Source organism: Accipiter gentilis, chromosome 17 (genome assembly GCF_929443795.1).
Source record: "Accipiter gentilis chromosome 17, bAccGen1.1, whole genome shotgun sequence".
Lineage (NCBI taxonomy): Eukaryota > Metazoa > Chordata > Aves > Accipitriformes > Accipitridae > Astur > Astur gentilis.
The window spans coordinates 23,924,755-23,941,619 of record NC_064896.1 but is presented as its reverse complement, the minus strand read 5'-3'; the positions used below and the strand labels follow the sequence as shown (position 1 = coordinate 23,941,619).

At 45.8% G+C, this 16,865-nt stretch overlaps 1 protein-coding gene across 1 annotated transcript; it reads left to right on the top strand.

The window, feature by feature from the left end:
- Positions 1-503: 503 nt before the first annotated feature.
- Positions 504-2,407, top strand: FIBIN (fin bud initiation factor homolog). Its single transcript, XM_049820666.1, has one exon. It carries the CDS (start codon positions 589-591, stop codon positions 1,240-1,242), a length of 654 nt encoding a protein of 217 aa, XP_049676623.1. The 5' UTR covers positions 504-588; the 3' UTR covers positions 1,243-2,407.
- The last annotated feature ends 14,458 nt before the right edge of the window (positions 2,408-16,865 follow it).

The following is a 16,865-nucleotide window of genomic DNA, read 5'->3' as shown; positions in this document are numbered from 1 at the left end:
CGATTTTGAGTTTCCTTCCCCCCACCTTCACCCTACCGGCTTTATTGCGTTACACCTTATACTTGACCCCGCGAGGTTTTTAACGGGTGGCCAAGCGCGATGCCCGGAGCCCGTTTGGGGCTTCGAGGGCTCCCTCCGCCCCGCACCCCGCCTGTACCCGAGTTGGGGGGGGGGGGGGGGGGGGGCACCGCTCTGAAACGCAGACAATTCCTCAAAGCGGTCGTTTCTGACGGGAAAACGAGAAAAGCTGAGCAATTCCAGGCTTGGGGGGTGCGTTTAGTACGAGGGGAGAGGAGCTCCGCCCGGGGAAGGGGCGGCGGGAGGCCGGTGCCCGGGGGCGGTACCCGCCGACCGATGCCCGGGGCGGGTTTGGAGGGGGGGGACGGGGAAGGACGGGGACGGGGACGGCCCGGCCCGGCGCGGGGGCCGCTTCCTCCTCCGGTTTTTAAAAGCGGTTGCGCCGGCCCCCCGGCCCCAGAGCGCCGCCGGCCGCTCGACCGGAGGCTCTGGGTGCCCGGGGGCCGGGAAAAAGAGCTCCATGGGGCGGGGGGAGCGCGGCTGCGGCCGGCCCTGAGGCTGCCCCCAGGCATGCGGGCGGCGGTGCGGGTGCTGTGGTTGGGCTGGGTGTGCGGGCTGTGCCGCGGGTACTTCGAAGGCCCGCTGTACCCCGAGATGTCTAACGGGAGCCTGCACCACTATTTCGTCCCCGACGGGGACTACGAGGAGAACGACGACCCCGAGCGGTGCCAGTTGCTCTTCAGGGTGAGCGAGCAGCGGCGGTGCGGGGCGGCGGGCGGAGGAGGCGGCGGCGGCGGCGGCGGCGGCGGCGCCGCCGGGCTGAGCCTGCGGGAGGAGCTGACGGTGCTGGGCCGGCAGGTGGAGGACGCGGGCCGGGTGCTGGAGGGCATCGGCAAAAGCATCTCCTACGACCTGGACGGGGAGGAGAGCTACAGCACCTACCTGCGCCGCGAATCCGCCCAGATCAGCGACGCCTACTCCAGCTCGGACCGATCGCTGAGCGAGCTGGAGGGCAAATTCCGGCAGGGGCAGGAGCAAGGGGGCCGGGAGGAGGCCCGCCTGGGCGACAGCTTTTTGGGGTTGCTGCTGCACGCCCGCGCCTTGCTGCGGGAGACCCGGCACATCTCCAGCGGGCTGCGGGACAAGCACGACCTCCTCGCCCTCACCGTCCGCAGCCACGGCGCCCGCCTCAGCCGCCTCAAGAACGACTATCTCCGGGCCTGAGGGGGCTCCGGACGGCCCCCGGGCCCGGGAGGCGCCGGAGGGAGCAGCCCCGGGCTCCCCCTGGAAGGAGCATCCTCCTCGAGCGAAGACGTCGTCCTTCGTCCCGGCAAAACTTATTTATTCTAGCCGACTTCCTAAGCGAATCGCGCCGGGAGGTCAGGGGTACGGCGAAGCCGATAGCCCGGATTTAAAGAAGTTGCCACCCTCCCGTTAACGTCGTTCGTCTTCGCTTACGAAGCGAGGCGCGCTTTCTCGCGCTCCGTCGGTTTAGGGATCGCCCGTTCCGCTGCGGCTCACCTGCCGCCGACGCGGAGCGAGCGTGGTGCTCGCCAGCCACCTCCGGACTCGCGTGTCGACGGAGGCTTAAATCGCTCGTGGTGCTGCTGCTCCCCTTCGGGGCGAGACCTCTGGCCCTCTTAATTACCTTTCCTAACCTTTTGTTAACGGTATGTATTCTACGCGCGTTAAACATTGTTCTGCTACGTGACTTAAAGCTGTGATTCCCACTCGCGTTTCGGAAGACGGGCGCTATTCTGGCAGGATTCGTGCTCTTCCAGGCTTGCTTGTCTGTGACTCTGAGCTATCGTAACCCCACGAGCCAGCCAAAAAAGGCTGATGTCAGATCCTGAGAATGCTGATGCAGATCTTCATAGTAAGAAGAAGGAGTCCTAGCGGCGATTGTAGTTTCAGATCCCCAAACTGGTTTCTAGGAGCGTTTCTCTAAAGCAGACAAAAAGGTTTTGTCTGTGCCAGCACAGTGACACATTTCTTGTCGGTGCCTTTGTACTTTTGCTAGCTAAGCTATTAATAAAATTATTTGTGCTCCCAGACAATAGCAAAAGTGCCTAGTGGGAAGGAGGGGGAGGATTGTTTGGGTTTTCAGACTCACTGCTATTTAACTGTCGAGTTGGGGTAACGTGGCTACTGGGTTACAGATACTGCAGGCAGAATCACTGTTTGGGTGAAAAAAGTTCGTGTGTTGTTTTAATAAATATTTGACAACAATGTTAAAGCACTTTTTTTTCCCCTTTTGTTGTTCTGCTTGAGATGCTCTTGATTTAAAACATGCCGTTGTAATATGTCTTTTCAGCAAAAAGTTGCGAGTATGTAGATCCTGCCAAACGAAATAACTTGCTTTTTAGTAAAATCAAATAAAAATGTACAGACTCAAGAGGTAAGCAAGTTTCATTAAGAGCAATGGTACGGAAGGGCGCGCAGGGCGGATTTTTTTGAGTTTGTAAGCCTTTTTTAAGAAACCAGCAACCTCATGGCACTGGAAGAGAAGCTGTTTGATGCACATTTGAGGCCCGACCTCCTTAACCCTATACTTTTGCCTGCAAACCATCCAGCTGGTAAGTTACTCAGCAGTGCAGCGGGCCAACGTAAGTCACCTGGGACCAGAGCGCTGGAGGCACCAGGAAATGTCCGATGAAGGTACGTGCTTACAGAACCTCTGCGGCATCCAGGCAGCTCGCTTTCGCTAAAGGCGGTGAGGTGTAGCTCCTAGCAGGATACTTCAGATGTCAATTTGCACCTTTAGATCCCCGGTATCTTTGAAGATCTGCCTGAAAAAAACCAAAACATTTTATTGATTGACTTTAGTGGAACCACTCGGTGTTATTTTCAAGCATGTTGTCAGGTTAGAAGGAATGACGGGTTCTAGCTCTTAACGATTAATTTATTTGTGATACTGCCCTTGCTACTAGGGTTAGACGGAACAACACAAGAGCGAAAAGGGCCATCTGAGTCACCGAGTCTGGTCTGCCCACTATCGCAGCAAACCATGATAGCATTTCTGGGACAGACCAAGCTCTAGAAGCGCCTGAGGGTTTCATTCACATCCAATCTCTCCTTTCTCTCCGAATCCTACCCGTTTAGAAGTAGGTGCCGAAGATGTCACGTGGTGCCGTTTGTGCCCGGACGTTTCTTAAAAGGGGTTTTAGCCTCTGCTTACCCACTTTCTGAGCCATTGGTCACAACATGAGCTGTAAACATCAGTCAAGAAACTAAAATGGCAGGCCATGCTAGTTTTTTTAGCCATATGAGAACAGTCTTCAAATCCTGATAGAAAAATACTAGCAGCAGGGTAAAACACAGCTTCTCGAATATGCTTTAAGCAGCTTGGCTGTTCTCTTTACAGTAGCAAACTTTTAGTCAAGCTCAAGCTATCCCAACGTATGCAGCATACCAAAAGAGTAAATGTTTGCAGAGCGCTTACTTTTCAATGCAAGAGATGACGTGAGCTGTGGAGACGTACAGTGTAAGGCGTTCTGCTCAATACCCCTGTCTGTAAGTTGTCATCTAATGAAACAAAACCACGGTTCTTTAAAATCCACGCTAATGTTTCATGTGATAAATATGAATATTTTGATAATTATCTCCATTGATTTATGTTGCAGCAAAGTATAAACATTTTCATATTTGAAGCTGAAACAAAATCAGAATTCTGCTCTGTAACACTGATTAAGAAAGGCTTTAAATGTTCTTTTTCAAAAAGAAAATGTGTACATCTGAGCCTGGTCTACGTGTAAGTTCATGTGTTTAGTAAACACAGGTAAATCTTAGGTGGTTTTGGTGAAGCCAGCGCAAAACTCTTTTAGGACATTTAAATCTCCTAGAATTGGATTTACATCATTTTGGCTGCTCTAAGCAAATGTATATATTAAATGTATCCATTAAATGTATCAATCTTGAGTCAGAGCTGATAGATTAAATGGCTTTTATAAATCTGCAGTGCCTGCAAGAACTGGGTGCTTGGTGATATCCAGCAGTTTAAAGTTTTAAATTCAAAGCAGTTCCTTAAAAACTATGAAAACTATATTGCAGTCCGCTTTGCAATCTTTTTTTTTTCTGCTTTTGCTTTTTTTTATCAGATAAAACTTATTTAATTAGAAGAGATAAAGATCCTCTGTTTTTTATACAGCCTATTTCAAATAGTAAAGGCCTCTTTATCGTTGAGAACTCAGCAAGGATTTTAAAGCAGAGAGCTTTAAAAGGATGATTGTAGCAGCTATTTTGACCCAATAGCTCCTCCTGTTGTGTTTAAATATTGCATCAGTAATAGGCTCTTTTTTTTTTTTTTTTTTTTTTTTTTTTTAATGCAGGAGTTCGAACTAAGATTAAGCTGACTTGGTCTTTTTTGAGGTGTCCTGGAGATTTTCAAAATACATGTTGCTTTCTGAATTTATTAAAGAGTTGATGGTACTGAAAAGCAGATGACAATGTTTTCTGAAAAAAAAAAAAAAAAAAAAAAAAAAAGTCACGCAGCTGGAATAGTCACAGAGAGCTTACTTAATGCTTAAGTTTTCTTTCCCACTCAGCCTGTGATTTAACTCATCAAAAGTCAAAACAAGGCATTAAGAGACACGCCTCCGCTCCCCTCCAGGTAGCTTACTTCTGAAGGCAGTGTTCTGCCGTGGACATTTTCGCCTCTACTGATGTACACACACGTGGAGAGGAAGGTGCTCAGGGTGTGAATAGACAGCAAACTCTGTGTCTCACGTCAGCGCCAATAAAAGCTTGGGAAAGAAAAGGCTGTGCTTGCCTTGTGACAAGCCAATGGCTATGAATTTAGAGGAGTGGTGGTGCAAGTTGTGGCTTTCTAAACTGCAACTTCCAAGTTTCACAGGTTGACCTACCCAGGACCATCCAGAGAAGTCGAGGGAAGCTTTCGAAAACATGGTAAGCCTCTCGAAAAAGCCTACGTGTGCCAAGCTGGGTGTACGAACTGTCTGAAGCCAAGTTGTCGCTCCTACGGGTTGTCATGGGCTCAGATGCGGGTTGCCAAGATGAGCACCTCGGAAGCAAAAGACATACTTGCCTTAGTCAATAGAAACAACCTTGTGAGCTACAGAGAAAGCATCAGCTCTGGTTACCATCTTCCCTAGAAAACCTGTATTCTGTGGAGAAATTCTATTGGGTGCCTCCATTGCTGTTGGTGCAGCTGTTTATTTAGATGGGCTTTATGTTCTATTACCAGTTTCTTGTTCATGCTTCTCAGATATTGCTTTTGGGATTGGTAAAGAAGTTTTCAGCTAACACTGAGGTGTTGTTGAGTGAAATGTATTTGACAGCCGTTATTCCTGAAGTAATCCTGTATGTTCAAAATCTGGCATTTTTCTATCTTTTAAAATGCATTTTTACTTGCAGCCCATTGGGGAATTTATTTTCTATTACTTTGGTTTTTTTGGCGAGCCATTAGCAAAAATTGAACAATTTGTGGGTCTATATTTCCTCCCCGAGGTATGTGAAACTGGCAAAAATACTGACCCCGCTACACGCTTTTTTAAAAATCTTTTATTAGAATATATACGTATAAAAAGACTATAACTCTGTGCTTATTTTATTTTCTTCATAAAGTTGTCATCCTGCCTACAAGATTGGTTTACAACTGGAAAAGGCAGAATTTAATGACTAATTCTGTAACAAGAAAAACATATGGTCTCCATAATCATTACATTTTTAATGATGTGGCTTGGACAGAGTCATTCATGGCTTGTAGAGCCAGTCGTCCTTGAAAACTGCCTTACCTTGGGGAGGTATCGCTGACGGTCTCCAACATGCCATTAGCATTCTTTCATAAGAAAAGACAATGCCAAGCGTATCATACTTTTGCAGATGACAGACTTCCTTAGGCTGTATGTATACCTCTTTTAAGTGCTTAGAAACTGCTTATGTAGTAGTAATTGTTCGTGTCTGAACTTTCTTTGGGGGGGGGGGGGGGGAAAGTCCTTGGAGAAAGTTGGCTTAGGGAGAGATTCATTATCTAGCGCTCGGTATTGGCAAGTGCAGGAAGACCGAAAAAGCGATGTACTTGCATCATATTTTCCATACTTTTTCCATGCTGCAAACACTTCACTGTGACAGTAGTTACTGACATAAATTAGTTTTAGAGTAAAAAATAGAGACTTTACTATAGACAGACTGTCCAAACTTCAAGATGATTTTTCTTCTGTCTACTTATCACCTCTTCTCAAAAAATAACGTGACCAGGATTTTCAGTTTAGTGTTAGGTCCAAGACAATTAGTTCAGTGGGCCTTTGGTCTTAGGTTCTCAGCTTTTTTACTTAAATTTATCTAAGAGCTTGTTATGCCTTTACCTGGGTAATGATAAAGAATTCTTTCCCATACACTTTCTGTGTTGACAGCTCTTTGGTTAATCAAGAGCAGTCAACTTTTCTTAATAGCAGGCTTTGTCCTTTTTTACGAGTATGAATGTTTCTAATTTAATGTGATTTAACTGAGATTTGTATTAAAATTCAGAGTAATATGAGTGCATATGTTAAATAGCTTGCAAATTATTTTTATGTTTTGATGCATTTTTACAAAGTAATATACTTATTAGCTCTGGACTCTTAACAGAGGCACAACAAAACACAAGCTAGTTCATAACTGGGTCAGCACACAAGTCGGGATGCTATTAGGTTTGTAATTTTAAATAATATCTTGCATAACCTCTAATTTCAGAAGAGTAACCCTAGGAAAAAATAAACAAAAACGAGTCAATGAACAAGAGGTAAACCATGCTCGGGTTTTTTTCCCCAATATGAGTGCAGAGGAATAACTCTGACTGTGTACATCAAGAATGAACTGAAGTTCACCCTGTGCTCATTTACCCTAGAAGCTAATTTGCAACCAGGCCCAGTTTTTGTTTCTAACATTTATATTTCTGGGGCAATTAGGGTTTTCAAAAAGCCAGGCATCCCCCTGCGCTACATATATACTGGTATGTAGCTGCGATCCTAATCACCTTTCCATTGCGTCTGGTTCCACAACCATATGTAGGCTGCGTGGTATTTATTTACTTACACAGTCTTACTGCATTTCATATTAATTCCTCCACATTTCTAAGCTACGTTTCAGTCTGCCCTGCCACACAGATGTCTCAGGACTGCTCTGAGTTGCTACTTGTACGTCCTCAGCACGTGTGCAGAGCCGAAGCTCACAGGACCAGGAAAACATTGTTATTGTTGGTATGTCTGACTCCACTGGGAATACTGGTCTAGTTCGTAGCCTTTTACTGTCATGTCAGGGTAACAGATTTATTGGACAAACATCAGAGTTTGCCTCCTAAGGATGTTCTGCTTCTTATGCTCTTTGCATGTTAGCCTGTGACCTTAAATTTTGCAATGCCTTTACCTACTAATTGCTGCCAACCTTCAATTTATTTGGCAATAACTTACTTACTGCATAGACGAGTAGTCACGTGGAAACCTACAGCATAACCCCCATGGCATCGTACTTCCCCGTACGAATGACAGTGACAGCGTGAAGCCCAGAGGGAATCTGTGAACTGATCCTGCCCTACAGGATTCAGCAAAACGATGTTGATGTAAACGATGACAGTAAAAAGGCACGTCAATGTACCGTAAAATAAATAAGGTCCAGATTTGTATTATATAGCACTTCTGCCATGCCTCTTTTAAAATTCTTTCGTTTATAGATACTCAGCAAATACAAGCACAACACTAATGATTCATGTTTTGCTGAGTTATGTCATCTTGAAGGCAGTTTGTTTTTATTTCCACTCGGATAGGATACTTTTCCACTTGCGTATTCTGTAACACTCATTACAAAAATAGAGACCCGGTCTTGCAAACACCTTGGAGTGTTCTTGTTACAGAATGAGACTTAACGACCGTTTCAATTCTCGCTCCCTCCCTATTATGCTTATAATACTTCAAAATGTTCCCTTTTGGCTTAAAAAAAAAATCTCCGTTCTTGGTCTATGTACAGCTTTTCTTCCTAAGGTCTAAACAAAATTTCTTCTGGTTCTTTTTTTTTTCAGCCTGATGGGGATTTGTATGTATGTTTATATATTTAGTTTATGTTACTAACAGATTTCACTCATTAAAAATCTCTAAATACACTATTTAGACACAACTTGATTCGTTTTTCCACATGAAAAAAATTGATTCACTTGATTCTCCTTTTAATTAGTAAAAATAAGAAATTAATTATAAATGTATACAATATAAATGCTTTCTTTTAGCCAGTATGCATTTAATAGGGTGTGCACTGGTTCTAAAAGAAAACAAAGAAGCAAAAATACTTGAGAAACCTAGTGTTAATGTAATAGGTTGCAAGGCCAACAGCATAAGAGTCAGGAAATTTAAAAATTGTGGCTTCTCAAGCAACAATCTACATTCAGCATAGTCAGAATGTTCACACTGCCCTTTCCTAAGAGCTACTACTTGCAGATTAGCAATTGACACAAGGAATAAGGTATGTACTCTTTATATAATATCTGCAGGTACAGATTTTTTTTTATTTTTTTTTTTTATGAAGGGTAATTAAAACTCTGGAATAAATAAGTAAAGCAATTTGTAAACAGTATATATTTTGTAAACAGTACATATGAAGTGAACCTAATTATCTGCCAGACATCCAATCTATCAAACCTTGAAAATAATTTAGAGTTTTTAAGCTCCTGGTTTCAAATAACATATTTAAGTGGAGGGGGGAGGTATACATTGGTTACTTATAAAAAAAAAACCAAACAGGAAGACAGCCATGACAACCATGAATATGTGTGTTACATAGAGAAAATGGCGGAAAAAAACCAAGGCAAGGATGTGAAAGAAAGGTGGAAAATGGATTTGGGACCTAATTAGAAAGCAGCTAATTCCTACCAGTCTTCCCTTAAAAGAAAGTAATGCATCCCACTCCATGTATTACAGCACTGTTTTGGCACGTGAAGATCGTTTTTTATTGAAGATGTTGAATGACAACTACCAACAAAAATATTTAATTTCCTACAAGTCACAGACTCAGCCTTAGCCCTTTTTAACTGCCAAAATGCTTAGACAGTCTCTAAACAGTCACTGAATATTTTCACTTCTGCATGTACTCGTTTCCATCCAACTAGCCAACATTTCATTTTTGTGAATGCTTTACTGTCTCTGAAAAGTGCTGCTTAGGCAACATTTATGTTGAAGGTTTTCCCCTTTATTGGTTGTACTGAGATGCCAGGACTTTTCCGGGTGCTTTGCAGACCACAGTATGGCCACTGAGTGTCCGGTGGAGCAGGTGCCTCTTGCACAGCTGGGGAAACGCTTCCCATCAGGAGGAAAATAAAGGTTGTCCTTTTCCTTTTTAGTTCAGCTCTTTTTGATGTCAGTCATGCCTCCAGATTATGCATACTGAAGAAGGTGGGGATTCCAGTCCAGTACAAGCTGAAAACTTGAAGACCAACATGGGCTGCTCCAGCCAAGAACCGGTAGGTGCTACATCCCACCGTTGCCTTCAGCTACACAAGCCATGTTTCTGTCTGTTAGAACCTCCATCCCTTCAACCATGAGAAACACACCGTTCAGATAAATGCAGCGTCAACATATTTGCCGGCCAGAAGGTATCAGGCACTAAATAATGAGCGTATGTTAATGCTGTTTTTAAACTTATTCCCAGGAAGCTCGTCTTCCTGAAGCTTACCGCTCACGAGATTTGTTTGACAGTAAAATCATCTCATAGAATCATTTAGGTTGGAAAAGACCTCTAAGATCGAGTCCAACTGTACACCTAGCACTGCCCAGTCCACCACTAAACTATGTCCCTAAGTGCCACATCTACACGTCTTTCAAATACCTCCAGGGATGGTGACTCGATCACTTCCCTGGGCAGCCTGTTCCAATGCTTGACAGCTCTTTCAGTGAAGAAATTTTTCCTAATATCCAATCTAAACCTCCCCTGGCGCAACTTGAGGCCATTTCCTCTCATCCTATCACTAGTTAGTTGGTAGAAGAGCCCAGCACCCACCTCAGTACACCCTCCTTTCAGGCAGTTGTAGAGAGCGAGCAGGTCTCCCCTCAGCCTCCTTTTCTCCAGGCTGAACAACCCCAGTTCCTTCAGCCGCTCCTCATAGGACTTGTGCTCTAGACCCTTCACCAACTTGGTTGCCCTTCTCTGGACGCGCTCCAGCACCTCAATGTCTGTCTTGTAGTGAGGGGCCCAAAACTGAACACAGGACTCGAGGCGCGGCCTCACACGATCGCTGCCCTGCTCCTGCTGGCCACACTATTTGTGATCCACATCTGCACCATTAGCTTGGAGGACACCCACAAGGGCTGCTCCTTCTGAAACAGCGGGGATGTTTTATGCCACAACATTGGCTGTGCTTGGCCATAGTCCCACTGAATCTTGCCTGCAAAGGCCATGTTTTGTATACGGTGATGTTTACTGTCGGCTACATCTGGCATATAAAGAACCCAGTTTGGTTTGTGTTTCTTTTTAATTCTTTCTTTCTCTCTCTGCTTCCGTGGTAAGCGCACGCGGCTCATCGCACGTCGTGAGGATAGTCGGGGCGGTCTGTGTCCTCCTGGGTCCTTGCTGTGGTCCGGAGAGGGTTCTTGGTCTGATCTCTCTCCTCCCCAAAAACTGGGAGCGTGAAGCGGCTGGGAAGTGTTTGTTACACACAGGGGAGAAGCAGCCGCCACGGGAAACGATGGCTTCTTCCACCCCTCCATCTTCAGACCAAGGCCAAACGCCGCCTTAAAATCCATCCCTCAGCCAAGCGCGAGGCCGGCACGGTGGCAGCGAGGAAGGAACCGAGCCCGGCTCTCCCCGGTGCGTTTCGCGGGGGACTAAATAATTCATGACAGATTCCCCCCACACACACACACCCCCTCTTAGCCTGAAGGAGATCCCGGGGCCGAATTCCCTGACAGACACCACAGGCGGGTGGGTGGGTGCGTGGGCTGCTGCCAGCCGGCAGGCCGCGGCGGCGGCGGGGTCCTCCCCGGGGCTGGGCCTCCCCGGCCCCGCCGAGCCGAGCCGAGCCGGGCCGGGCCGGGCCGGGGCCAGCCCCGCCGTGAGGGGCCGGGGCGGGGCGGGGGGGAACCAGGGACTCCGCGGTGGCAGCGGGCGGGTAAGGAAGGGGAGCCGGGCCGGAGGGCGGGAGCGCGGCCCCCGGGGAGCAGCGGAGGAGGGGAGGGGGGGTGCCGGGGGCCGTGAGGCGGTTTGGGGCCGGCAGCGCCATCGGCCGTATCGTCTTTGCCGGCCCCACTCGGGAGCGTGGGCAGGGCGGCGGGACCGCCGGGCTTCTCCGGGGGAAGCGGGTCGTATGGGCGTTTGCGTGGCGTCTCCTCTCTAGAAGGTGCCCGCGCGAATGAGCTGCCTCGTCGTTTACTCTAATGAGGCTAATTGAGACGACTGAAAGGCGGAGCGGGAGGGCAGGCGGACTCCCGAACGGGGATCCTGCAGGCAGGGTCTCTTCCCGGTCCTTCACCCACAGGTCACGAAGGGATGTGGGCGTGCAGGGCTTGTGCCCTTCGCGGTACACGGCGGCTGATTTTATTTCTGTTCTACGCCGAGGTGACGGCATCGGGCAAGCGCTTTCCGGCAGAGACCCGCTGGTACACTTGTACACGAGATGGTATCGTTCAGCTTTGCAGTCAAAGGCGCTGTATTTATTTAGGGTTATTCTGTTTCTGAAGTTTGCATTAATTTCTGACTCGGGCAGTGCTTACAACTTACAAAATCTCCGTTCAAAGTGAGGCCAGTGCGGGCTCTTGTCTAAGTTTTCGTGCATCCGCGGTACCAGCGCAGCTGGCAGCAGCGTTGAATTCTGTTACATCCTACGCGGAGCTGGTGGCATTGGTCGGCTTCTGATGCAGCACGCCGTTTTTAAGGCGTAGCTAAAACTTGGTTATGACGCAAAATTATACCCTTCTTTTCTCTGTAGCTTCTTAACCTTGTGTGAGGAGAGCCTACCTTACCCAAAGTCACTCAGCTGCCTTAAAGTACCATTAACCAGAATTAAATTTTAAGTAGCTCTGCAGGTAAAGCTAACGAACGTGCTGCTGATGTCAGCAAACGGGGGAGTCTGGATGATGTCTAGTGGGGTGAGGCCAGAGGAAACTGAAGGAGACAGATTTTTGAGAAAGAGAATAGTTGAGTATTACCTTTTAACTGGAGAGCTGGGGAAGACTGAAAGCACAGCCTCCAGGTGATGGGGATCACCTTAAATTGTAATCACCTGTCAGCATCCAGGCTGACCCTCGTCATGCTGCTGAGGATTACGGGTGAATAATGCCGAGGCGGAGAGAAAATCCATGAGCCTGAGCCTGGGACGATGTTCACGTGGGATGGTGCGACTCATAGGAGCTATTGGTAGCATTTGTTTTAAACTACACAAATCTGAGGTCTGAGAACTGAGAGCAGAGTTACATGTGGTGTCTTCCAGGTTTATGCAGGTAACAGTAGTTCAGAGAGAAGAAATGCAGAGAGCTGTGATGCAGAGAATTTGCTTTGCATAATCAGTTGCTCTTTGATTTGACCGTGGTTATGAGCATGCTAACTTGGGGTGAACCAGTGAGGTCTGCTCATAGTTTATTACAGAATGCAATTTCAAGTGTAAAATAGCAGCACGGTGATAAGTGTCTGTCTGAATATTTTGAGGGGGCAAGAGAACAAAAACTCCTGGAAAGCTTGTTGGTAATTTAGCTTCCATTAATTTGAGATTAGCATCCTACTTCTATGTAAAAATGGGGGGGGGGGGGGGGGGGGGGAAGGGAAGCAATAACAAGGCAGACCTCTAAACAACTGTCAAGAATTGAAAAACTACACTGAATAAGATAAGAAAATCCATGTTTTGTGATTAATTCCATTAAGCATCTTCAGTAGCCTCCTAGAATAGGAGATGTGTTTTCTGCAGTGGCCTGCCACCATTAGCACCAGGCATTGGATTTGCTCTTCTTTACCGGCAGCTCAGCTGTCTTGGACTCGAGGGTTTTTGAGACATAAAGTTGTATTTCTCTAGCATTTAGTATTGTGTCTTAACATAAAGGTTTTGGGAAAAAGGCAGTATAACCCAGTAGTTATAGTTGTGCAAATGAACAGGAATGGAAATCGTCATTTTGCCCAGTTACGCCATCTATAGATATACTCACTAGTAAAGGGGGGAGAACGTTTTCTTCGTCGTCGAGTGGGAAGGTAGTAGTTAGCTTCTGTGCGGTACTTTTAAGTGTGCAATTGCAGGATTTTCTGGAACAGTTCGAGTTCTTCACTGCCATATGCAGCCTCACCTTAATATCCTATACATGTTCAACATAAAGAAAAATCATTTAATTAGAAATCAAGAATAACACACAGTTTCCAGACAAATCCACCCAGTCCATGGACACCTGTCCTTTCCCTAGAGCATGCTGGAAACCGGCAGAGCCATCAGACAGGGGTTTCTTGTCCACGTGGCAGCTAGGGACTTGGTGGTGCTACGTGAGGAGCATTTTGTCCCAGCTCTATGTGTTCTGTCATCCGTTGCTCCAGGAAGGAGGAATGCCAGCCCCGAGCTGCCTTTGTTGTTCCAGCAGGAGCTCCAGCTGGTTACCCTCTTCCCCCTTGCTGGTTTGGAGCGCAGGAGGCTGGTGGTCCCTGGGATGGTGAGAGTGGCTGGGTGCTGCGTCTGTGACCTGCAGCTGGACAGCCAGGTCTTGCACGGTGCAGGTGAGGAAGAGGGGGCTCAACGTGCCTGACACTCGCCAGGCACACAGGTCCCAGCTGGGAAGGTTGAGGACTCTAGCAGAAGTAAGGACAAATCCCCAGTTGGTGTGAAACGCCTTACTGGAGGAGCCCGGTGAAGACGTGCTGCGTGGCCTCTGTGGAGAACTTGACCCAGGATACTGTACCACTCCACTGATGCAAATTGGAAAAAATCCTTCTGAAGGGGGAAGTTTCTGCTGGGATGCTGTGTGTAAACAAAACTAGAACAAAAACTAGACTGGCAGATCTATTTAATTTGTGTATCTAAGAAGAAAAACATCCAGAGGACATGCTGTAGCAGATATTTTTAATCGCTGTCATCTGGGTTTTCATTTTCATAATGACACCATGATATGACTAACTCAGGGAAAACATTAAACAGCCTTTTTATTGTTACAAGATTTCTCTCGGTACGTGGCTAACCTGAACAATTGCTTTACAGCAAAGACAGAAAGAGAAGTTTAATGCAAACCACCATTAACAGTGGTGTTTTGCAGGTACAAGTTCATTTAATTCAGTAGACAGAAATGAAAGAGCTGAATATGTCTGGAGTCTTGGGGCAGAGTAACCATAGGCAAAGTAGATCTGCATATTAAAAAAGCCACATACAATGATTTTTATTAATATGGCAAAGCATCCAGTGGAATTGTTTCCTACCCTAAATGTATTGAAGGCTGCTGCTGCAGCCTGTGGGGGGGATCCTCCCCTCTCTCTGCGGGATGCAGTGGCTCTTTCAGCTTCTGGCTATTAGGACTAGGAGTATTTCAAGGGAGTACTTTGTGATGAACAATAGGTTTGACTGATGACACCAAAGCCTGAAGTCTCGTGGAACGGGTACCACTGACAGCAGTGTAGGCTTTCTCTGTCTGGTAGTAGACTTGAGGGCTGCCACCATCCGTGATTCTCCCAGCAGTACCGCGTTTAGTGAATTGTGCGTAGCAATGGTGGTCTGTAAACAGAAGCGTCAGTTCGTGATAAAGTGAATGCCATGAGAAGTAGCCTTGCTGAATGTAAACACTGACGGTGTAACGTTCGTGTTGGAGCTAGTTACTGAGGCACTTTTTGTAGTCAGTGCAGAGAAAGAAGAGCTCAGTTCCTCTCACTCTAAAGCAGGTTTCTGACAAGGTCAGCTGAGTTGTGATCCAGAAGTGGCTGTTAGGAGTGCTGGGGATGGTGCGGATGATGTTCAGGTGTAGGTCCCTGTGGTACATGTCCGAAGTTGGGCGAGGTGAACCCTGCTGTACAGGCCTCTCGCATGCAAGCAAAGGTGAAAGTTCCCATTTGGCTCACAGCCTTTGCCGTTGTAACATAAAAGACATGAAACTCGCCTCAGTAGCTTCCAGAAGTTTTATAATTCTTTTTTTTTTTATCTAGAAATTGTGTCTGGCAGAATTGGTTGCATCTGCGTTTTTTTAGGTTGATCTTTTGTTCCAAAGCATTTACAAAACTTACTGTCACAGATTTAGAAGATGTTCTGCTTGCCCTGCATTTTGTGTGGCTCAGTTATCCATTACCAGATGAACAAATACCAGTTAAGCAATATCTGTGATAGGAAGACAGTGAGTTCACCTCAGTTTCCGGCCATAAAAGAAAATTCTGACGTGGTTTTCTATTACCACTAGTGTTGTGAGGAGTCTCTTAGAAGCATGTTGAGATTTCTTAATTGAATGGTAAAATAGGTGCCTAGCAGCCCTTTGAATCTGGCAAGCTTCACGTAGGACTTCAGACTTGGTGATGAATTTTCCCTGAGAGACACCTAAATATTTTTTCCTGTCCCTTTTTTTGCCATTTTGAAGAAAAATATTTATAGTAAGTTTGTATACAATGTCCAGGTAGTTATAACTTCCATGCTAAAGTTAAAGGAAGAAGAGCCTTTGCTTAGATTAAACACTAAGCATGTGAATAATACTTAAATTATCTGATAAGCCACCTAAGTAAGATGAGAAAATTGTGTACTTGAAAATTCAGTTACTTGAATAATGCTTTGGAATTAAGGTGGAAATACACAAATATATATTTACATATGTATGTTTGTGTATGTGTGTATATATATATAAAAGGAAAGATATTCAGTCTGGATATAAAAGAGGTTTAAGTCTGTACACACGAAACCTGCTGTGGCTTGGACTGCATTGCAAGTGAGGGTTGGTAATTATTGTGTGCCAACAAGAGAAAGTAGAAATCAATATTCTGATTTGCTCTATTCAATCAAATGAAAGAAAAACCAAAGGAAACCCAAGGGTCCTGTACAACTTTAGTTTTAACTTGTAGCAAAGGAAAAAAATTTAAAAAACCTTCTGACAGCTTCATTAGGTCTCGGTGAGTCAAAATACTGAAAACAATGAGGGTTTTCCTGTGCAAAGACAACTGGGGAGACTTTGGTCCTGGCAGGGCATCAATATTTTGCCCTGGGAGCTTAAGAACAAAAACAACAAAAAAAGATACTGAATAAATATGCAATATTTGAAATGGTTAAACACTCTATTAAAAATACATGTAATGATTTATCATTTCAGGGGGAGGTCAAGTATTTTTCTGAATGAGAAAAACTTTAGACCAGAACTTCTTTTCTAATTTAAGATTTGGATGTATCATCTTTCTGTAGTACAGTATGCAACTAGCTTTAAATAAAAGAGTATATCTATAGAAAGCAGTCCGGCTGTGAAAGGAGAAAGGAGCTCTTGCAGATCTCTCTTGCTGTAGTTCAAGTCATGTTTACAAAGCTTTTCCTTGCAGGGAGGTGGATTCTACGTTCTCTCTTCCATAGTGTCCGCAGCAGGAATTAAGGTACGTGTACTTCGAAGCTTTAGTTTTTGATCATGGTCAGTCGTAGCTCCTACTTTTGATTTGAGGAACTCCTCTCGAGTTGTCTTTTAAAAAGAGACTATTTGTGTGGTACGTGTTGAACTGACTGCAGAAACAAAAGACGGCCAAGATGACAAATCAAATTGAAGCCCTGCTAAACTAAGGGATTTTTGAATAGATGGATCTGAGTACACCCCCCGCGCCTCAAAAAATGTGAGCGACAGGTCATGAACGTTCCTAAAGGTCTAGGTAGCAGGCAGGGAGGGGAGAATCACCTTAAAACGGACTTCTTGCTGCACGGACTCCTTCAGTAATAAACTGCTCTTCACGGTCTTTTAGGAACT